Raw genomic sequence first — 23,644 nt, 5'->3', positions numbered from 1 at the left:
CATCAAGTCAGTGATGCCATCCAGCCATCTCATCCTCTCTCGTCCCCTTCTCCTCCTGCCCCCAATCCCTCCAGCATCAGAGTCTTTTCCAGTGAGTCAACTTTTCCCATGAGGTGGCCAAAGTACTGGAGTTTCAGCTTTAGCATCATTCCTTCCAAAGAAATCCCAGGGCTGATCTGATCTCCTTGCAGTCCAAGGGACTCTCAAGAGTCTTCTCCAACACCACAGTTCAAAAGCATCAACTCTTCAGTGCTCAGCCTTCTTCACAGTCCAACTCTCACATCCATACATGACCACTGCGAAAACCATAGCCTTGACTAGATGGACCTTTGTTGGCAAAGTAATATCTCTGCTTTTGAGTATGCTATCTAGGTTGGTTATAACTTTGCTTCCAAGGAGTAAGAGTCTTTTAATTTCATGGCTGCAATCACCATCTGCAGTGATTTTGGAGCCCCCAAAATAAAGTCTGACACTGTTTCCACTGTCTTGGCTCTTGTAAGTAGTGCTGCAATGAACATTGGGGTGCATGTATATTTTTTAAATTTTTGTTTTCTCAGGATATATGTCCAGGAGTGGGATTGATGGATCATATGGTAGATCATGTCACTGGATCATCAGTCACTAAATTTGTGGTAATTTGTTACAACAATAATAGGAAACTAATACAGCATAGATCTAAAATCTTATTGAAAATATGAAGTTATGCTATACAATTCGACTTAACCAAGTTTCTGTGATAAAAAGCTAGTCAGAAAACCAAACTTTCACTGATGGCCACATAATTGAATTCAGTATAGTACCTCAAGGCACTTTTAAGGGTACCCAAGACCAAAAGCAATGATGCTGAAGCATTTTGAAAGATCCGTTGGGAAACTTTGTAGGAAGAAGAGAAGAACACCAGAGAAGAGACTTCCAAGGAGACATTTTATTTTCAAATTAGAAGCATGAAAAAGCAAAATTCTTCCCCGAAAGAAGTCTTCTTCAAAGAAGAAAATGGGATATGTTAGCACTAATGACTGACACTGGGTAATTTCAGCTCTGAGACATTTCTCACCGTAAAGGAAAAGCATGACAGCAAGGAGCCAAGCTTCTAATGTTTTGTAATATACAAGAGAATGAAGACAAAACTATTATAGCACTGTGGCCTGAGCAGGGCCTGAGCCCCAATAAGTGGATGGCTTTGTTGCTCGTGTAGACTACCACATTCTTTTGCACTGATGTTTTTTCCCTGATAAGAAACACTTGAAATGGACGATAGTCCCATCAGCAGTATCTCTTCGGGGTGCATTTCCTCTGATGCCAGCCACAAAAAGCATTCTTGAACCCAAAACTGAGCAATATCTGTTGAGTTTTTTCTTTATCTTCTGCCACATGGATATAAAATGGTATTTTTTTTTTTTAATGCTATGCTGAGGCAACCCATTTGCCACATGTGGCCTTGGCCTCGGTATTTGGGGAAAGTGTAACCCATTCTTATCTCACAGGACTGTTCTGTCAGAAACCAAAAGATGGATTTCCCTTCTGAACTCAGAATACCAAATCCTGCAAAATTCTGGAGACAGTGTTCAATATATTTCAAGCTCTTCTCATTTTTTCCCAACTCCGAGTGCTCATTCACAAGCCTTGCATGCGAGACATCCAAGAAGATGTTCTGACAGGTTTATTTCCTGTCAAGAAAAAAATGTACATTTATTCAGCCAACATTTAGAAAGCATCAGGATGGCAGAAAATATGACACCTCCCTTTCCTTAAGGATCCACAGCCCAGAGGAAGAAATAGATGTACACTCCACACACACACACACACACACACACAACTATTTATATGCCTGTTTCAAAATGTTCCCAAATACTTGAAAGTGAGAAAATCCTCGGTCATTTATGATACATTTAATAGCAGAGAGTCAGCTAGATACAGTATAGCATATCTCAAAAAGTCCAACCAAACACATCAACAAAGGAGAATAACAGTGTATGTTCCTAAAAGAGCAAGGACTATAAGCCGTGCAACCTTCCATGGGGCTGAATTTTCTTTAAAGTTTCTTGTGTGAAAAATGTGGGATTGAGAGGTACAAGTTATGATGTATAAAAGGGATAGGCTACAAGGATATACAGTGCAAGGAAACATATTTATCATGTTGAGATGACTTTTAAATGAAATATAGCCTAAAAAATATTGAGCCTCTATACTGTACACCTGAAACTAATATAATGTAAATCAACTAAACTTCCATTTAAACATTTAGATTTCAAATTATACTTCACAAAATATCTAAATACACAAGACAATGTTTCTTCCAACAGATAGTTCAACAAAATGTACATCTCAGGGAGATGAGAGCCATGTTGATCTTATGGATTCATGTGTCCCAAAACCCATCACCACATACCACTAGAGAAGTACAAAAATGCAGTTTCAGGAGCAGAAACATAGGAAAAAAGGATATTGGATTTTTGTGTGTGTGTGTGGTAATAATCAGGATTTTAGCCCTGATTCTATTATTGGACAAGTTACCTGAGACTGCGTTTTCTCATCTGCAAAATCAGCATTACATCTTCTGTGGGAAGGAGTGGTTGGCGCAGAAGGAAGATCTCAAAGAAGTTGTCCCCCTTCTCAAGGAGGAAGAGTTTCCAGGAACCTGTCAGTTTCAAAGTCACTTCACATTTGCCATTGGGTGGGATCACAAGGGCTCTCAACTGTCTACACATAGGTGAGGCTTTCTCTCTATCATCCTCAAACTGATTCTGGTCCTACTTCCTCAAAGATCTCCAGCATCCTCACGTGCCTTCCTCCTGTGCTACAGTTAAACCCAGAGGGTCAAGATATTCAAATATATATTTGGGTTTAGAGGAAATAAAGAGCCACCTTAGGAGAGGCACTTCATTCTAGATTTCCAGTTATAATGTCAAGTATTATTTAATCCCTATCTACCATTTTTCTCCATGCAAACATTTCTTTTACAATTCTGATGGGAACACAGTTGAGCCAGAGCAGGGTTCAAATATTATTGACTCTCCTGGCTAAATCAATTCTATGTGTTTAGTGTATATTTAGATTTCATTTATTTTTTGATGTTACTATTATTATATTATATATTATTAAGTAAGCATAAATGGATATCAGTGGAAAATAATCGTTTCCTTTTTCTCTGATTCCTTATCACACAGTTACCTTCTCCAGAGGCAACTAGTGATGTGACACATTTATGTAACTTTCCAGAGGCGTTGTTTGGAATGTCGGGTGTGCTCTACTGTGATGATGCACTGGCTATATAGTTCTGCCCGTCTTAGTTGTTGCTGATGTTGTTGCTTCACTAAGAATATATTTTTGCTGTTGCTGTTGCTTTAGAATATACTTTTGGAGTTGTTTCCTTATTAGTTCTCAGAGGGCTACTTCATTCTTTTTAACGACTGTATATTATCCCAGCATTTGGACTGTACCATAGTAAATCTATCCATGTCCCTACTGAAGGATGGGTTTTTTCATATGCTATGCTATCATATGTTCATACATCATGCACACCATCCAATTTGGTAAAATCTTCCATGTAATGCATGTATTATTTTACCCAGGCATTTCAATTCTAGGAGTTCAGTTTTCAGTAATAGTTATACAACTTGTGTGATGATCTATTTGTGAAGACATTTATTGCAGAATTTCTGTTATCAGGAAGAACTGGAGAGAAATCAAGTGTGTAAATACGGGCACACAGAATTGTACATCTCCCTCTTGTGGTCTATGCAGCTGTCAACATAAATGAAGGATGCCTGTACGAGCTTACGTGAAAGATCTGTATAATACATTGCTGAGTGAAGAGTAAACTGCAGTAGAGGCATGCATACGTGGCAGAGAAAAAAAAAACAACAAAACAGCTCATACATACAAAGTTCTAAAAGCAATGCTAAGAGTATCTACATGGGGACAGAAAGATTTTTGGAAATCCAAGTGGGCAAGCCTTCACTTTTTACTTTGTATATTTGTATCCTTTGCATAGGGCTTCCCTGGTGGATCAGTGGTAAAGAATTCTGCACTGCAAGAGATGCAGGTTTGATCCCTGGGTTGGGAAGATCCTTTGGAGAAGGAAATGGCAACCCACTCCAGTTTTCTTGCCCAGGAAACCCATGCACAGAGGAGCCTGGCGGGCTATAGTCCATTGGGGTTGCAAAAGAGTCAAGTACAACTTGGCGACTACACACACATACACACACACGCACACACACACACACACACCCAGACTTTGCATAGTATGAAGCTTTTTTTTTTTTTTTTTTTTGGTCAAAAAATGAATAGTTTCAGTAAAAGTTTTTCAATTCCACCATGATGTCCAATATTCTTCCAGGAGCACTTTTGTGAGATCTAAGGAAGTTGATATGTGGAAAATAACCTACTCTAACGAAATTCCTGCCCAAGCTCAACAAACATTACCTAACACGGTTCCCTTTCTTACCTGTGCAGCTCTGAACACCATTATAATTTAGTCTCAGATCCTACATTTACAAGTCTGGCCCATAGGGCAACTGAACTAGTCTATCAGAAATTTCAGAAGCAAAAGGTAAAAATCTCTCCTTTTATCTTCAAGCACTTTAGGAATTTTTAATAACTTCATCAAATCCATCTTGTCACCACTCGATGCCTCGAGTGTTGGTTTTTCAAACACAAAAAGCACGGTTCTCAGATAATCCACCTGCACTGATTTTGAAGCTGCAACTTTTTGTATTGCCTCGCCCAAGCTCTCTTGACATCCTGTGGAGAGGAGAAAAGCAAACATCATTCCCCCCCCCCTTTCATATCTACTATAAATTAAACGGGACATCTTTGGCTTTAATTTAGACCGGTCACCTTGAATCTGGAAGGCTTGTTCCCAGTTGATGACCTGCGGGCACGCTAGGACTTCCTCTAACTTGTCAGGAGCTTTGGTGAAGATGTGCTAAGTGTTGGTATAATAATCCAGGTCATCCTTCATCTCCTGACATAACAAACACCAATCACATTTACATAGTGATAGCGTTCACAAAATGCTTTGCCTTTGTCCCGAGTGCTAGAGACTAATTTGCTGGATAAGCTTTGTTGTTGTGTGAGAGAGGTGCAGACATTTCCGTGGACTCCCTTGTAGAATAAGCCACTGGAAGGGGCTCCTTCCTGGTGGTGCCCTGGAGTCAACTGCCCTTGGGACGACGGGCAAGCAGTCCCAGTGTCTGAGATGGAAAGTGCAGCAGAAAGAGTGCGTGTTAAAGGCCTAAGAGAGTGGGGGCCTGAGGGGTGGAGGGCTGGGGTCCAGGCTCCTGGTCTGTGAGAAGGTGCCACCTCCGCTAATTCTGAAAGTGAATTCCCAGGTGGCGCTGGTAGCAAAGAACCCACCTGCCAGTGCAGGAGACGTAAGAGATGCTGGTTCAATCCCTGGGTCAGGAAGATCCCCTGGAGGAGGGCACTGCACCCCACTCCAGTATTCTGGCCTGGAGAATGCCATGGACAGGGGAGCCTGGTGGGCTACAGTCCACGGGGTCACACAGAGCAGGACACGACTGGGCCACTGACACTTTCGGGTTAGTTCTGACCCAGCCCTCTGGAGCTGGCACGGTGATCTGTGCTCGGTGTGCCCGTGAGAACAGAGCACTGATAGAAAATGTCCCCACGCCTAGCCATGGCGCCAGAGCGCACAGAAGCACCCATGCACAGGGCCCGCTGTGCCCCCAGCCGCCTGTCTGCCCCCTGCTGCTGGCTTGCCCCTGGGGCCCGCTGCAGGTGACACTGTGTTCTAGCACCTCTGATGACTTTCTATACGGATAAGGGGGACGGGCCTGTTAAAGTATTGCTACTCCGGGAAGGATGGGATTCGCGACTCATACTCCCCTGAAAGATGAAGACGCTCATATGAAACGAACATGGCATCTACTGTTTCACAAACCTCTGACATCGTCATTTTTGTCAACTTCATCTTCTGTGTTAGGAAAGCAGCGGTCTTAGACCTCACACTCAGCACTGCTCGAAGTACTGTCGGATTGCGGTATGGAGTCACAGGGAAAGCAAAACACTTCCTGACCATTTGCAACCGCAGGCATCCAGGTTGAGGTGGATGCCTCTCATCCGAGTCTTGACAGGAGAGAGCTGACTGAATGGAGTTCTAGAGCAACTTCCAGGTCCTGGACTATTGGCTCTGTGGTCTACTCCCGCACTTCATCTCACCATCCTGCCCTCTCCTCCAAGCAACCCTTCCCAAATCTGCATGAATCAGATGTGTCAAGATCCTTCCCCCTGCCCCCCGCCCTGCAGGCCCCTCACTGCAGCCCCTCATCCCTGTCCTGAGGGTGAGTGGCCTGACCCTCAGGAGCCAGGGTCTCACCTCCTTCTGAGGCCGTATGACGACTGTCTGATACTCTGGTCAGGTGTCCACCAACACCTCCAGGTTGAACAGGTTTTTATTTCTAATGTGAAAAAGTGCCGGGGTCCAGCCCCGGCTGATCCAGGGAATTCGAAGGGGAGACGGCTTCGGCGAACAGGATACAATAGCTTTATTTAAATATTAATTAGAGATATAAAGAGTAATAGAATGAGGATAGCTCAGCAGGAAAATTCAGTGCAGAAAAGAGGCTGAGTAGCTTGGTTTACACGGAAAATCAATATAACCTGTGACATCAGGTTAGCTCTGACCATGGAGGCTGCAGGCGCCCTCTTGAATAGCGGAAGGTGCTGCACCTTAGGCACCTTCTCGAGTTGATCTTAGAAGCCCAGACAAATAAGTGGTCGCAGAGGACCTCCGTGCTCCAGATGGAAACTCAGCCAGAGGTTGAGAGAAAGAATGACATGGGGAGACCAAGCTTCGGTGAGCAAGGCCCGTAGCTTTATTTTCAACAGGGGCTTTTATAGCATAAGTTGCACATAGAGGATAATAGGGGGTGTGAAATCATGCAAAGTCAACAGTCTTTGATCTTTATCAAAACCAGGGTTTCTTTTCTGCAAATTTATTGTATACAAATGGTTTAGGTGATTTACATCATCTTCTGGCCAGAAGGCCTATTAACATTTTATGACTCTGACAAAGGCTTGTCAACCATAAGACTTATTTTCTCTAAGAGTAATTATTTTAAGGTTTGGCGCCATCCTCCAAAGGTGTTAGATAAAGTTGCATTCCTATAGGGCAGAAGTGCAGTGGGTTTACAACAAAGGAAAGAATTTATTACCTTAAGGGTCTAAAGTTGCTAACACCAAGGCCACTACCTATTTTTTCTACCTACCAAGTATATTAATTAATACACATCCAAGGATACAAAACAGGGGATGTGGAAACTTGGCAGCAAGCATTGTCTCATCAATGAAATCTTTTACTAGTTTTATTCTGACAGTTTTCTGACTCTCCGAGAGGCTCTAAGCTATTTGAATATCTTAAGCTTCCCATGCCTCTTGCGGCTGGGAAACTGTAAACAATCGTATGCATAGCTGTAGGAGTCCAGGTAAACTTGTCAGGCGAGTTAGGGAGCTATCTGAGGGGGTTGGATTTAAACACTCCTAATGTCCAGGAACTTTATTAACTGGAGCTGTAAGTTAACTCTTTATCAGAGAGAGCGAGATGGTGGTGGGGGACAGCCCCCGTAAAGTCAGAGGTGAGAGCACAAAGCCATAAAGTAGGCAGACTCTGGTTTTGGGGGTAGATGCTTGAGAATATCCAGGGGGACTCCTGAGGCTCGATCCCACCTTTGTGTATGCCGAGCCTCCTTCCTCATGACCTTTGCCATGGGCGGAGTTCCTCACGCTGGCTCCCGGCAGAAAAGGCTGCCATACACCTACAAGAGCAACAACAAAGCAGGAGAGGATGAAGTTTCTCTTTGAGACAGGGTCTTGTCTGTGGCACAGGAAGTAAAAGCAGGAGTTAGAAGGACTTGATGGGGGACTTCCCTCATAGTCCAGGGGCTAAGACTCCCAGCCCCCAGTGCAGGGGGCCCAGGTTTGATCCCTGGTCAGGGAACTGGATCCCACTTGGCACAGCTAGGGGCTCACGTGCTGCAGCGAGAGATCCCATGCGTGAGAGAGGCCCGGTGCAGCCACAGAAGCAAATAAACATTTTTTTAAAAGAAGGACTTGAAACAGCAGGACTGGTGGTTCCAGGATGGCATGTCGCACTATTCATCGAAAGACAGCCACACGTCGCACTATTCATCGAAAGACAGGCACACGCCTTCATGGTGATTGCAGCCACAATTTATTCTTCCCTCCACCACGCTCTACCCCCCGTCATGTCCTCAGACCCCTCCACCCTGGCTCCTGCTCAGGGCCACTCACAGAGGCTCACAGTTCCACTGGTTCCAGTCACAGGGCATGGGCACATGGTTGAGGCTCTGACTCATCTTCTGCATGATCTGGTTCTTGGGGTCCACGTGAGAGTACACGGGGAAGCCCCGCTTGAGCAGACACTGGGCCTGCTGGTAGACGGCATGGGTGACGAGCCCCTGGGCCCGGTACTCAGGCAGGGTGCCTGCCATCCGCATCTCTCCCGTCTGGTCCATCAGGGACCAGGACACAGGGGTCCCCTCAAGCCCCAGCAGGCAGAAGTTGGGGAAACTCCGGATACAACGCTCGATGAACCTCAGGCTCCTCTCGTTGCCGCCAAAAAGCCAGAATCTGTTCACCACAGCCGCATGGCTAAGATCCGCAGATGAGAGCTTAAACATCTCTGGGTTGCTGTGGGTGTTCCAAGAGAAAAGCACAGTCTGTGAGTTTAGAGGTTTGCATCTGTCCCCACCTCTATTGTCCTGAGAGACAGAGGAGGCAGAGGAGAGAGGGCACGCAGAGTCCTGGACTGTGGCTGAGCTTGTGAGGATGGAGGATGAGAAAGAGTCTGCTGCTGCTGGACTGAGTGAGCTAGAAGGGCAAGACAGGTCAGAGAGGGCCACGCAGGCCTGACACATCCAGAGGAGAGGGCCTGGTGGCCTATTTTAAGCAGGGATAAACACAGCTTGAATTACATTTTTTCAAAAAGCTTATTCTGGCTGCCTTGAAGAAGATGGATTGTGGGGACCCAAGGTAAAAACAGGCAGAGAAGGCTGGAGGCTACTTGTGTATGAGAGGTGTAAGTGGTGCAGAGTAGCTTTTATCAAACTCACATGGCCTTGGGTTTGCCATCGCCGACTGGTAAGTTCTTTACATCCAGCAGGGATGGAGTCAGTTCCTTTAGTGTCTCAGATGCCACATAGAGAATGTTTTTATATCGCTTGACTTTGAAGGATTTCGTGGCTGCAAGATTTTGTATTACTTCATTCAGGCTGGACTGTGTACCTAGATGGAATTATAAGGAGACATGCCATGATTTAAGTCCATCTAAGGAAAAGCTCTCCAGTGGAGTAGGAGTATCTGAGGGTTTATAGACAGAGAATTTGGGGGGATGGGCTTGGGGCTGCTTCCCTGGTGGCTCAGCCAGTAAAGAATCCTCCTGCGTTGCCAGAGACCTGGATTCGATCCCAGGGTTGGGAAGATCCCCTGGAGAAAGGAATGGCAACCCACTTCAGTATTCTTGCCTAGAGAATTCCACTGACAGAGGAGCCTGAAAATCTACAGTCCATAGGGTCACAGAGAGTTGGACAGGTCTGAGCCACTCACACGTTTGTGGTGCTGCTGTATGACTGGGGTTATGTAGTCAAGATCTGTACAGTTTTCCTTGTTTTACAAAATTGAAAACATGTCTAGGAATTCATTCAGTCATGGTCATACCAAGACCTAAGTCTCCTGGGCTACATAACCATGCGGTTCTGACGACCAAAGAAGGTGAGCTATCATCATTATAGTTTCCACCATGTATGGAGAACTTACTGTGTTTCCAGTATGGTAGATGATTGCAGAGATGATTGCAGGAATGGTCCTCAGTTTGCCCACATGTCCTTGTATCCATTCCCTGGAATAGCCCCCCTCCTGCACTGCATCTGACCTTGACCATATGACTGGATTCCACCAATTGGGAAAGAGTATATTGATGCAGGGAGGGGCTTATAAATGCTTGCACATTGTGGCTCACCATGTCTTTGCATTTCTGTTTCCTTGAGATCAACACTGCGTGAATAGGCCTAGGCTAGCTCGCCGAGGACGTGTGCGCCTATTGTATGACCACAAGTAGCCAGCCCTGACAGTCAGACCATCATTCAGACATACGCTAGGCCATGCTAGAGAAACCAGCCAATGGCCCACCCATCAGCTGACTGCAGTTGCATATGAAAACCCAGAGGAGACCAACAGAACAACCGCCTTGCCAAGCCCAGCCCACCTGTCAGTTCACAGATTTATGAGCTTTCCTATGCAGTGAAATGGACTGAAACATCCGGGCATTGTACTCAGCAATTCCTGGTCAAGATTTCACTGAATCTTTTCAACAATGCTTTGTTTTGGGTCCTTCATTGGAAGGACTGATCCTGAAGCTGAAAGTCCAATACTTTGGCCACCTGATGCGAAGAACTGACTTGTTTGAAAAGACCCTGATGCGGGGAAAAATTGAAGGCAGGAGGAGAAGGGGATGGCAGAGGATAAGATAGTTGGATGGCATCATTGGCTCAATGGACATGAGTTTGAGCAAGCTCCAGGAGTTGGTGATGGACAGGGAGGCCTAGCATGCTGCAGTCTATGGGGTCACAAAGAGTTGGACACAACTGAGCAACTGAACTGAACTGAACTGATTATTCTCAATTCTATATATATAAATCATGATCTCAGATAATGTGTCTGGCTAGGATCATATAGCAAAGTCACAGGCAAATGCCATCCTAGGTGGTCTGACTCTGGAGGGGATGCTGTTAACCACGACAGCTGTTCTCTGTGACCTGAGAGGTGATCTAAGAACAGAAGTCTCTGGGGCAAGCTCTGCTCTGATACCCAACCATCCTAAGATATCCTGCTTATGTCTGCAAAGTGTGGCACAAATCCTTGGCTATCTGGGGACTATATACAGTCCTCTATAGAAGCCATACAAGCTTGGAGGGCGTTTCTTCCCCCCCCCCCCTTTTTTTTTTTAGATAGGAGATTCATATTTTATTTCTCCACTGACATATTTACAGCGAATATAAATTAAAGGCCTGCTTGCACACCAAACCCAGGTCCTTTTGGTGGTTCAGTCAAAGAGGTAAGACCTCCAGCTGGCTCACAGGAGAAGCGTGCACTCTTCGGCCCAGGTTTTGGGCTTTTGCCAGCCTTCAGTTCATCAATAATTTCTTCAATATCTTTAGGTGTCAGATCCTCATAGTAGTTGTCATTTATTTGAACCATTGGTGCATTTACACAGGCCCCTAAACATTCGACTTCTATAAGAGTGAAAAGTTTGTCAGGTGTAGTCTCTCCAACCTTTATTCCAAGTTTTTTCTGAATGGCTTCCAGTATGCTGTCGGAGTTTTGGAGCATGCAAGGTGTGGTAGTGCAGACTTGAATGTGATACTTTCCAACAGGCTTTCGATTATACATTGTATAAAAAGTTGCTACTTCATACACTCTCATTGGAGGTACTTGTGAAATTTCTGCAACCTTGTTCATAGCAGAGATGGGCAGCCATCCATTCTGTCTCGGGGCTAAATCCAGAACTGGAACCACAGCTGCTGCCTTATGCCCCTCTGGGTAGTTTTTCACAATGGCCTCTATCCTCTTACAGTTTTCTGGTGTGAAATCAAATGGAGTATCTGGGTTATTCTCAGGAATATCTCTGTGCACAAATAAGGCTCCTCCAGCTCCATTCTGAACAGCTGTCTTAGGCAGATTTCTTATATGTTTTCCCCAGTGGGCGGCGAGGCCGGCCGCGAGGGCCCGTAGCGCCGCGGAGAGGCGTTTCTTCCCCTTTACATGTACAGTTGTAGTTGAACAACAACAACAAAAATGTTGACAGCAGGCTGAGGGTCTGGAGCTTGGAGAAGGGACATAGATGACAAGAAGAAATTGCTAGGATGGAGATGTGAGTCCATTCCTGTTACTTACTTTGGATCTGCAGATGCTGTTTCCAATTGATGACTTCTGGTAAGTCAAGGAATTCCTGACAATTCTTAAGATCTTCAGAGTAGACATGGTAAGTATTAGTGTAGTGATCAAGGTCATCTTTCATGTCCTGTTATCATAAAGAAATGGGGGACAAAATAAATTTCTTATTTTTCATAATTTTAATACTTTTTTCCTAAAATCTACTAAACTGTGGTATTTTTCAGTACTAAAATACTGCTGTCTGTATTTGTGCACTACAAATTTTTCTGAATCATTTAAGCTATGAGGTATAAGCTATAAACTATTCAGATATTCAAATTATGATGAAAAACTGAAGAATATTATATACATTGTGTCAAAATGTCCTCTCAAACAAAGGCACAACTATCTAGAAACCACTTTTCTATATTTTCATTTCCTCAACAGGGATAAAAGCAATTGACAAGGAAAAGTTTCTGTTGCAAGAATAAATTTTTCTTATTTCAAATACTTGTTGAATATACCAACTAGAGGATGACAATATTAAATTTAGATATTGATAATTCTGGGTTGAAATTTCTATCTATACTTAATTAGGACAAAGAAGATGAAAACCTATTTGAAATGCTTACTTACAATATTAAACTAGTTGAACAAACTGTAATTACAGAAAAACAATGAAATCATTTATGCAGAAAAATCCTGTCAAATTATTAAAAAAGGGGTGAGATTATGTGGAAGAAAAAGTCACAGAAAAACATAACAGCTAGTGCAGAATTATAGAATTTTTAAAATGTTTGGAGTATGTTTCATAAAAATACATTCACAACTCAGCAATGACATCATTAACAAATTTTGTTTATTAATATCCCATTGAAGATAAAAGATCAAATAATTTTATTTCAGTTCAGTTTTTATCAATATAAGTTTATTCATTAAATATGTTTTTTTGTTTCCAGTTTTTAAATAACATTATTTTTAGGAAAAGTATATTTACATATTTATAAAGCTATAATTTTGCTGGATATTTTTAATGAACTTAGAATGTTTTGTCTTTGAAATGTATTAACTATTTAGTTTTACTACTTTTTAATATTTTTCCAAAATGCATACAGAAATTCTAATATAAGTTTGCTTTTATAATCACCTTAGCTAACTGTCTTATTTTATACCTTCCTATTTTTGTCCTTGCTACTTTCTCTGGTTAGAATGGCCTCCATTCTTTTTCGGCCTAACAAAGATGTATTTATCAACAAAATCCAGTTCCGATGAAACATCCATTCAGAGGTGTCTCTCACCTGATTCTGTAACTTCCGTCTTCAACCTCCACAGCTCATCAGTTTTCACCAGTGATTTCTTTGTATGCTGTACATTTTCTATTCTTGTACACTTTGTGCTAAATTATCATTTATTTATCTATCTATATTTCCCTCCAGACTCTGAGGTTCTTGAGGACAGGGGCCTGTTCACTATCACTGCATTTCATCTCCATATCTCCAGGGTCCACCACACTGCCAGGCACATGCTAGGCACACAGCAAAGATAAACATAACACATTCATTCCACACCTGGTCCCTTACCTGCTCCTGAGGGCGGATAACCACTGTCTTAAAATCAGGCCACTTGTCCACCAGGGCCTTTAGATTGAATGGGTTTCCATGGTTCATGTGCACGACGGTCCCATAAACCTGCAGTGTGCAGAGAAAGTGAGGGGGTCAGCCTATCAGGAAGGGATAGCAAAGTACCTTCTTTGATCAGGACAAGGCTTATTTCTATGAAATCATGAAATTTTATAGTGGGAAAAAGACAAATAGGGCATCTATGTCAAAAATCTCCACGTGAAACCTTTTTTTTTTTTTTTTACCTGAAATGAGAAATTTTTCTGCCCATCTAACATAAATCAAATTGCCAACATCTATTGGATCATAGAAAAAGGAAGAGAATTCCAGAAAAACATCTAATTCTGCTTCATTGATTACACTAAAGCCTTTGACTACATGGATCACAACAAACTGTGGAAAATTCTTCAAGAGATGGGAATACCAGACCATCTTACCTGCCTCCTGAGAAAGCTGTATGCAGGTCAGGAAATAACAGTTAGAACTGGACATGGAACAATAGACTTGTTCCAAATTGAGAAAGGAGTACATCAAGGCTATATATTATTGCCCTGCTTATTTAACTCACATGCAGAGTACGTCATGCGAAATGCCAGGCTGGATGAAGCACAAGCTGGAATCAATATTTCCAGGAGAAGTATCAATAACCTCAGATATGCAGATGACACTATCCTTGTGGCAGAAAGTGAAAAGAAACTAAAGAGCTTCTTGATGAAAGTGAAAGAGGAGAGTGAAAATGCTGGTTTATAACCCAGCGTTCAAAAAACTAAGATCATGGCATCTGGTCCCATCACTTCATAGCAAATAGATGGGGAAACAATGAAAGCAGTGGCAGATTTTCTTTTCTTGGGCTCTGAAATCACTGTGGATGGTGGCTTCAGCCATAAACTTAAAAGATTGTTCCTTGGAAGAAAAGCTATGACATACCTAGACAGCATATTAAAAAGTAAAAACATCACTTTGCTGACAAAGGTCTGTCTAGTCAAAGCTATGGTTTCTCCAATAGTCATGTATGGTTGTGAGAGTTGGACCACAAAGAAGGTTGAGCACCAAAAAATTGATGCTTTCAAGGTGTGGTGCTGGAGAAGACTCTTGAGAGTCACTTGACCAGCAAGAAGATCAAACCAGTCAATCCTAAAAGAAATCAACCCCAAATATTCATTGGAAGGACTGATGTTGGAGCTGGAGCTCCAATACTTTGGCCACCTGATGTGAAGAGCTACTCATTGGAAAAGACCCTGATGCTGGGAGGGATTGGGGGCAGGAGGAAAAGGGGATGACAGAGGATGAGATGGTTGGATGGCATCACCGACTCAATGGAGGTGAGTTTGAGCAATATCTGGGAGATAGTGAAGTACAGGGAAGCCTGGTGTGCTGCAGCCCACGGGGACCCAAAGAGTTGGACACGACTGAGCAACTGAACAACAAGAAATATAAATCATACATGCATATGGCAAAATATTTGGACAAATAAAGTTAGTGATCTTAAGAACATCATTCTTTTTTTTTTTTTTTTGTAGAATTTGTTATCTTTTCCCAGACTGTCTTCTAGTCATACCCATGTGCTATGCTTAGTCACTCAGTCATGTTTGATTCTTTGCCACCTCATTGACTCCTGAGACCTCATGTTTGACTCTTTGCCACCCGCCAGGCTCTTCTGTCCACGGGATTCTCCAGGCAAGAATACTGGAGTGGGTTTCCATGCCCTCCTCCAAGGGATCTTGCCAACCCAGGGATCGAATCCCGGTCTCCCACATTACAGGTGGATTCTTTACCATCTGAGCCACCAGAGAACTTCATGGACATACACAATTTTACAAATGTAAAATGATCAGATACATGATCTTCCCCCCACTGAATAAATCGTGGAAGTACTTCTATGTTCATAAATATAAAATTTTTTAAATTGTGTTCTAATTGGTGCAGAGGATTCCATTATATAGAATCAGTACTACAGTTCATTCATACCTTTGCCTGTTAAAGGTCATTTCAGCTGGTTCCAAATTTTCATTTTAACAGATAGTTCTTCAAAGAGCATGCGTGCACAGACATCTTTGCATGGGCACCTGCTATTTCCTTACATTATCCAGAAGGTAATTACTAGTTGAAAGGTTATGGACACATTTAAAACTCTTTCACATGTCTTCATAACCCCTTGGTGGCAATTTCCTCCCACCAATAAGCAAAGGCTACAGCAAAATGCTCAAGAGAATGGACTGTGGAATCCGGCGACCTGAGTCCAGTCTGGGAATCCCAGCCCCACCATGTTGCACAGGCTGTTGAGAGAGAGGGAAAAGCAAGGAGAGAATGTATGAGGGCACCCGTGGGTCTTAAATACTCTAGTTGTTTGGGGGTTGGGGAATGCAGCAGTGAATGAATTCTACCATGGGCCTCGTGACTCTTGTGGACATGAAACCTCTGCAGATACCAGCATGGAAACTGCCAGAGACCAAAGGTGAAAATAAAAAAAAAAACAAGTTATCCAGTTGAATGACTTCTACCATGGTTAATGATGACCAAAGACTGTTCAACATCTTTCCCTCCTCCCACTCTCCACCTCACGTGAACTATTGATGTTAGATCATGGAAAAAGAGGAGAAAAGTCTATGTTGACTGATCTTACCCGAATGTATTGTTTTCAGCCATGAATGGAGGCTTGAAATAGAAATTCAGCGGAGTCTGGCAAAATACTGGTGTTTTTACACATCGGCATCTGGGGGGTGTAAAACTATTTTATGCGCTTGTGTTTAGTCGCTCAGTCGTGTCTGACTCTCTGCAGCCCCATGGGCTGCAGCCCACCAGGCTCCTCCATCCATGGGATTCTCCAGGCAAGAATACTGGAGCAAGTTGCCATTTCCTACTCTAGAGGATCTTCCCAGCCCAGGGATAGAACCTGCGTCTCTTGCATCTCCTGCATTAGCAGGAGGATTTTTTACCACTAGCACCACCTGGGAAGTCTGTAAAACCATTTTATATTAATATATGATTCATTACAAGATCTGAAAATATGTGTAACTGTTACTCTTTCTTATTCCTCTGGCTGAATTAATTAAAACCTTTTTTCTATTGAACTCAGAACATAGTGAGTCAGGCAACTACTCTAAATTGACTCAACTGGAGTTCACACACAAAATGTACTGAATAGCCAACACTTAGAAGGGCAGATAGACATTATCTGAACTGAGACTCAAGTACTGAGTTCCAGGTTACAGTTCCATTAAAAGTACCTGGCAAACAACTACTGTAGATTTGAACTAGGGTATAATGTGCATCTCCAATATACAACCAATGCTGTTTCTTCAGGAAAGCTGGGGACCCAAGAGGACCACCTTTTCTTAACACAGAGATGCTCCAAATAAGGGCCCTTGGACCCACCAACAGTTTTCTCGAAATGTTTGGAGTCTACTTAACTTGAGGAGAAAGTTTTAGGCTGAAGAATATTAAAAAATAGCTACTCACCATAAAAAATATCTTAAGCAAATGTTCTTAAAATGTATGACTGATGCTATCTCTAAGAAAAAATTGACTGTTTCTCTGAGAGTTTGCCTGGATCTTAAGGATTTATCAAGTGAAAGAAGTTCACTAAAACTAGGTAACAGAGATTTGTATTTAGTGGGATCCACTGAAGGGGGTGCTTTTTTAGTTTTAAATTAGTTGATCTGGAGTCATTTTCAGGCAGTAATTTAAAGACAGGGTGAGTTGTTTCATTCGTCTATTTCGCTCTTTTTCAATATTTATTTCTCTGCCCCAGGTCGAAGTTGCAGGATGAGTGTCTCTGGTTGCTGCCTGTGCCCCTTTAGCTTGGCACGTGGGATCCAGTTCCCTAGCCAGGGATCGGAACTGGGCCCCCACCTTGGAGTGTGGTGTCTGAACCACTGGACCATTAGGGAGTACCCCCATTAGTCTATTTCTAATAAATGAAGCCATATGATCTAGAAATAAAATACTGCTAACATTTTCCACCTTTATACTGAAAGAAGGAGCAGAAAAATCTATTAGAGAGTGAGGGGGTGAAAAATGCATTTACCTAATCTCAACTGTATGCATCTTGTAGGAGTGTCTGACAAAACAGTAGAAATCTAGTTTCTAATCTGACCTAAGAAACAAAAAGTATTTCAGGGAAAAACGATTGTTACACACACACACACACACACACACACACACACATTGTTGCTGTTGTGCAGTCATTCAGTCATATCTGACTCTTTGCAACCCCATGGACTGCAGCACGGCAGACCTCCCTGTCCTTCATGATGGCCCAGAATTTGCTCAAACTCCCCACAGACACATGGTTGCATTTAAATTCCACTGGAACAGACACCATCCCTTTCATTGCTAAAGAAAAACATAGGCGAGGACCTCGGCCAATCAGTAGAGCTGCTATGGAACAGTGCTGGATGGGGGCGTTTATGAGTATTCCTTATTTAATCCTAACGTTTCTGATCAATTGTCCTAGGTGAACAGAGATCCTCAGTGTCAGCCTGACTATCAAAATAGCCTGATGTGCAGTATGTTCAGAGAAACTTGGAAATTTAAGTCAAATAGAAACTGAGTCATTGGTAATTTCAAAGGCGGCTCATGATCTGGCAACTGTTCCTTTAGGGAGAAAAAGTTAAAAATTAACATGCAGTCTTAGCTAATTTTGTAGGAGAGCTCTGGGCAAATTCCCAGTGCTATTATGGAATGTTTCTTAACAAGGAGCAAGGGAACACTTTTTTATTCAACTTGGAGAAAAAAAAGCAATGTTAGGTCTCAGGCATTCCTATGTTCATACCATAGCACTGCAGCTCACTATCTGGGGTACCGGGCAAATCACTTCACCAAGCCTCCATCTTCACAGCAGTGATGTGGGCATAACAGCGAACATCTTGCAGAGAGGTTATGCACATTAAACCAGAGGAAACATGCTCTAAGGCCTGGCACAGAAGAGGCACTTAGCAAACACTAGTCTCTCTTCTTCATTCACAGGAACTTCCTAGTCCTCACTCTCCAAGGGGAAAACTCCCCAAGAATTTGCCATTCTGACCTTTAAGGACATAGGAAGGCTCTTCCTCAAGGATTTCTCCAGCATCTGCAGCATCTGGGCACCTTGCAGCAGGAACATCACGCAAGACACGTAAGCCTAGAGAGACAACCAGGAAACAGCCATGAGTGAGAGGAGCTGGAGGAGATTCAGGAGCAAGAGGAGTGAGTTCTGTGCTCATTGCCAGAGCCCGTTTCAGTGTCTCTCTTCTATTTCTCACATGTATACAGCTTATAGTCTAATCATCTCTAGTTATAAACCAATATATACATAGTAATATAGAAAAACCACGCAAATACATTGTCCGATTTTCAATACCTAAAAATGAAATGTCTATTTGATCCATGTGTCAAAGAACTGGCTCATTCATTCACATTGTATTTGTTTTTAAATTTTTTTGTTGGCATATCGCTGATTTACCATGCTGTGATAGTTTCTACTGGACAATGATCCCTGTTTGTTTCTTACTTCAGACAGAACAATCACTCCCTTTTCTCTGCTCTTGTAAGTGCTTTTGCATACCTGCATTACATAACTTGTTACTCTGGGCTAGAGTTTACTTTTCCAGACTGTATTCACCTCTGGGGCAGGAACCTCATCTTATTTATTATCTTATCTGTTACAATTCTTGCACTCAGTTCAGTTCAGTTGCTCAGTTGTGTCCGACTCTTTGTGACCCCATGGACCGCAGCACACCAGGCCTCCCTGTCCATCACTGACTCCCAGACTTTACTCAAACTCATGTCCATTGAGTCGGTGATGCCATCCAACCATCTCATTCTCTGTCATCTGGCACATAACATGCCCTCAGTAAATGGGTGATGAGGATGATTTGATGCAAGAAATGCTGTATTTACCTGTTTAGTAACTCCACCTTCCAGAGACATAGAGATTGATTAATCCAGTCAACATATATGTATTGAGTACATAATATATGCTGGACATGGGAAAGGTTTCCAGTTGCTTTGTACTAAGGTATGTCTTGAAGAAAAGTCCAGACCCTTGTCATGTATTGGAGGATTTTTTAAAAAATTTTATTTATTGTATCTATTTACTTTTGGTTTTACTGGGTCTTCCTTGCTGTTCAGGCTTTCCTCTAGTTGCAGCGAGCCAGGGCTGTTCTCGAGTTGCAGTGCACAAGTTTCTCACTGAGGTGCACGAGTTTCTCACTGAGGTGCACAAGTTTCTCCCTGCATGAGTGAGTTTCTTCCTGCAGAGCGCGGGCTTCTCATTTTCTTGCGCAGGCTTCTTGCTGCCCAGCACGAGTTTCTCCCTGCAGTGCACGGGCTTCTCATTGCAGTGCAGGAGTTTCTCACTGCAGTGTGCGAGTTTTTCACCGCAGTGCATGGGCTTCCCACTGCAGTGGCTTCTCTTGTCACAGACCATGGTTTCTAGGGCACGTGGGCTCAGTAGTCATGGCCCCGGGCTCCAGAGCACAGGCTCAGTAGCGGTGGTGCACAGGCTTACTTGCTCCGTGGCATGGGGGATCTTCCAGGAACAGGGGTAACACCCGTGTCACCTGCATTGGCATGCAGACTCTTTACCGCTGAGCCACCAGAGAAGCCCTATTTCAAGATCTTAGGACTGTAAAAAGGATAGCATTCCTGAAGGCTAATCTTACCTTTCATCTCGAGGCAACTCATAAGGAATTACCCGAGTATAAGATGACCCCTGTGGGGTGAGGCCAGAATAGCCATCATTAAAAAGTCTAGGAATAATAAATGTTGGAGAGGCTATGGAGAAAAGCGAACCCTCCTCCACTTCTGGTAGGAATGTAAATGGATGTCGCGGCTATGGAAAGCAGTATGGAGGTTCCTAAAAAAACTAAAAATAGGGTTGCCCTTTGATCCAGCAATCCCACTCATGGGCACATATTCACACAAAATAGTAATTCAGGAAGATACACGCATCTTCTGTTCATAGCAGTGCTGTTTACACCAGCCGAGACATGAAAACACCCTGGAGGCCCATCGCGAGAATGGACAAGGGAGACACGATATAATATATATACACACACGCACACATATATATACACAGTGGAATAGTACTCAGTCATAAAACAGAATGAAATAATACCATTTGCAGCAACATGGACGGATCTAGAAATTATCATACCAAGTAAAGGAAGTCAGAAGTAGAAAGATAAATACCGTGTGATATCACCCGGAAGTGAAATCTAAAATGTGACATGAGGGAACATATATGTGAGTCAGAAACCAACTCACAGACCTGGAGAACTGACTTGCGGTTGTCAAGGGGAATGGTGGTCGGGAAGGGAAGGATTTGGAGTGTGGGGTTAGCAGATGTGAGCTATTACATAAAGGATGTTAGGGTCAAAAGCAAAGTTCTACCGTACAGCACAGGGCACTATACTCAACATCCTGTGATAAACTATAGTGGAAAAGAAAGTCAAAAGGAATATATAAAAATATATATGTGTTCAATATGTATAACTGGAGAATTTTGCTGTATAGCAGAAATTAACACAACATTATAAATCAACTATACTTCAACAAAGTTTTTAAACAATCTGTGGGGTGTAATATCACCATATTTCCTGAAAAGCATAGGGTTTAGAACCATCCTTCAAGGATCCACACAGGAACCAACAACCAAGCTTGGTGGGTAGACTGAAAACAACTGAGCCCGAGATTCATCAATCAAGTAGACGGACAGCAACCAAAACAGGAATCTGGACAGACTACAGGGCTTTGGACACGCTCACCAAAGAGTGTGTAGTTCTGAGCTGCAGAACTGGGTAACATGCAGCGTCCTGGGGAGTGAAATCCGAACCTTTGACTTAGTTATTCCCAGAAGAAGAAATTAACCCAAAGAAAACAATCCAAAAGGAACAAAAAACGCTCTCAGCAGAAACTGATTAAGCTACATGAACATAATAAGCAAGGACTGAACAACAGCGCAGTGTGCAGCCGTGAGAAAGGAAATATGAACTATGATATAACTCCATGATGGTCACGTCATTCTTCATACACAGCGACAGGCGAGAAACAGCTCATATACCACATATGTAGGCATAAATTCAAAAGAGAACACAAAAAGATGGATTGTGGTGGTAGCAATATAAGTGAATGGTAGTAGCAATATACGTGAATTCTTTAAAGCAAGTTTATTACAGCAGATCTGCTCTGTATTCTTGTCCTTACTCATCTGCTCATTTCCTCTCTGACATGAAGTACAACTTTCTTATCATTCAAGGAGACAAAACACTGCCTATCTTAAAATATGACCAGAAGGATTAAACAGGGTGATGTTTAGAGTGTCGTCTTCACATATTCAGTTCAATTCATTTCAGTTCAGTTGCTCAGTCGTGTCCGACTCTTTGCCACCCCATGAATTGCAGCACGCCAGGCCTCCCTGTCCATCACCAACTCCCGGAGTTCACTCAAACTCACATCCATCAAGTCAGTGATGCCATCCAGCCATCTCATCCTCTGTTGACCCCTTCTCCTCCTGCCCCCAATCCCTCCCAGCATCAGAGTCTTTTCCAATGAGTCAACCCTTCGCATGAGGTGGCCAAAGTACTGGAGTTTCAGCTTTAGCATCAGTCCTTCCAAAGAACACCCAGGACTGATCTCCTTTAGGATGGACTGGTTGGATCTCCTTGCAGTCCAAGGGAGTCTCAAGAGTGTTCTCCAACACCACAGTTCAAAAGCATCAATTCTTCAGCGCTCAGCTTTCTTCACAGTCCACTTCTCACATCCACACACGACCAAAGGAAAAACCATAGCCAAGTGCTCCATTTACCCACACGCTTCCGGGAAAAGCCCCAATATTTCCTCATTCCTTTATTAGTTCAGATCTGGAAAATGCAAGATTTTTTTCATGGTACCTAACAAGTTGCGTTTTCCAGAATAGGTGCTGGATACACTTTTCTTAAGTTCAAGCTATTCCTTTCTCTTATATTTATCATTGTATTCTGAGCATAAGACAATATGAGCACTTTGATTTGTCTTACGTAAGTGGAGAAGATGTCACAGAGCAATGATTATCCTTTTTTTTTGGAACGGGTACTTACCTGGAAAGCTGTCTTCACACCAAGCCTTGTGGGAACACCTGAAGAGGAGCCCTCTGTAGATGATGAAATTTCTCTTTGCTGCAGTCAATTTGGTGGTGTCTTGCTGAGTGCCTTTAGGGATGCTTTCTGCAGAAATTGCTAAGCGGAGGCTTGCGATGTGGACCTTGCACTGAGGCAAACAGTTAGGAGCCAGTGTTCATGAAATCCAGCCCTTGCTGTCTGGGTCTCGTGTTGCAGGAACAGGTTCTGAAAGGTTGGGAGGCTGCCAGTGTGCACGTGAGCTCCTTTTTGTGAAACACCAGGCTGCTCTTTGCCCACAGGCCCTGCCGTTACTCTGCAATCCAAGCTGCAGGAAACCAATAGGCCGGATCCCGGGTCACGCTTGGTAGACAGTACCTCCCTCCTCCCCTTCCCGGTCTCTGTTGTCGCCGTTGTTTAGTTGCTAACTCGTGTCCAACTCTTTTGCAACCCCATGGACTGTAGCCCGCCAGGCTCTTCTGTCCAGGCAAGGAACTGGAGTGGGTTGCCATTCCCTTTGTCAGGGGATCTTCCCCACCCAGGGATCAAACCTCATCTCCTGCATTGGCAGATGGATGCTTTACTGCTGAACGCTGCAATGAGTAAGATATTAGGAAAGATAGGGCTCCAGTGTGATTTGCATAATTTGATCTCCCTTTTTACGTATATTCAGAGCCGATCATTTGCAAGAATCCTAAAGCTGTAGGGATCCTCCTTTTCCTAGGATGAGCTGTGTTCTCTTCCCTGTCCATTCTGAGGCTACAGTTAAACATCCCCACAATGGGTCAACTTGGGCCTGAGTTTCACTTTTATCGAAAAGGAAACTAAGGCTCAGTGTGGCTGAGTTAGACAGAATTTCAGTCCAGAGCCTTTCACGCCAAAGTGCCCTGGATCCCACCCAAACACTTGTCCTACCACCCTCAGAAAGGAAGGAAAGTCGGGTTCATAGAGAAGATAGTCCATTGGGTGAAACAACCAAGGAAGGACGTTTGAATTATATGGGTTCTTGTCCTCATCACTCTTATCCTTGTTTAC

General features: G+C 43.2%; 2 protein-coding genes and 1 pseudogene across 2 annotated transcripts; all 3 read right to left on the bottom strand.

Annotated features, from left to right (window-relative positions):
* Window positions 1-905: 905 nt before the first annotated feature.
* LOC123329684 lies at window positions 906-8,176 on the bottom strand (annotated as a pseudogene).
* On the bottom strand, window positions 8,172-22,861 carry LOC102407775 (glycine N-acyltransferase). The gene is made up of 6 exons (XM_044929076.2): window positions 22,592-22,861; window positions 18,559-18,654; window positions 13,494-13,601; window positions 11,935-12,061; window positions 9,096-9,267; window positions 8,172-8,673 (listed from the first exon to the last, which is right to left on the bottom strand). The coding sequence occupies exons 2-6, from the start codon at window positions 18,634-18,636 to the stop codon at window positions 8,271-8,273; spliced, it is 888 nt and encodes a 295-aa protein (XP_044785011.1). The 5' UTR covers window positions 18,637-18,654; window positions 22,592-22,861; the 3' UTR covers window positions 8,172-8,270.
* On the bottom strand, window positions 10,986-11,892 carry LOC123329675 (NADH dehydrogenase [ubiquinone] flavoprotein 2, mitochondrial-like; the record flags this gene model as incomplete). Its single annotated transcript, XM_045162890.1, has 1 exon — window positions 10,986-11,892. A coding segment is annotated over one exon (852 nt), but the record flags the coding sequence as incomplete, so codon positions are not given.
* Window positions 22,862-23,644: the final 783 nt, after the last annotated feature.

Source organism: Bubalus bubalis, chromosome 16 (assembly GCF_019923935.1).
Source record: "Bubalus bubalis isolate 160015118507 breed Murrah chromosome 16, NDDB_SH_1, whole genome shotgun sequence".
Taxonomy (NCBI): domain Eukaryota; kingdom Metazoa; phylum Chordata; class Mammalia; order Artiodactyla; family Bovidae; genus Bubalus; species Bubalus bubalis.
Note: the sequence above shows the minus strand (reverse complement) of the source record. Positions and strands in the feature narration are given on the sequence as shown.

What these genes read in the sequence shown, in the direction of transcription:
- LOC102407775 (XM_044929076.2), bottom strand. Translation starts at nt 18,636, where the DNA reads ATGTTCCTGCTGCAAGGTGCCCAGATGCTGCAGATGCTGGAGAAATCC. An exon ending in GCCTTCCTATGTCCTTAAAG is followed by an intron (nt 13,602 to 18,558) that starts GTCAGAATGGCA and finishes TGCACACTGCAG; the next exon opens with GTTTATGGGACCGTCGTGCA. An exon ending in TTATCCGCCCTCAGGAGCAG is followed by an intron (nt 12,062 to 13,493) that starts GTAAGGGACCAG and finishes TTATGATAACAG; the next exon opens with GACATGAAAGATGACCTTGA.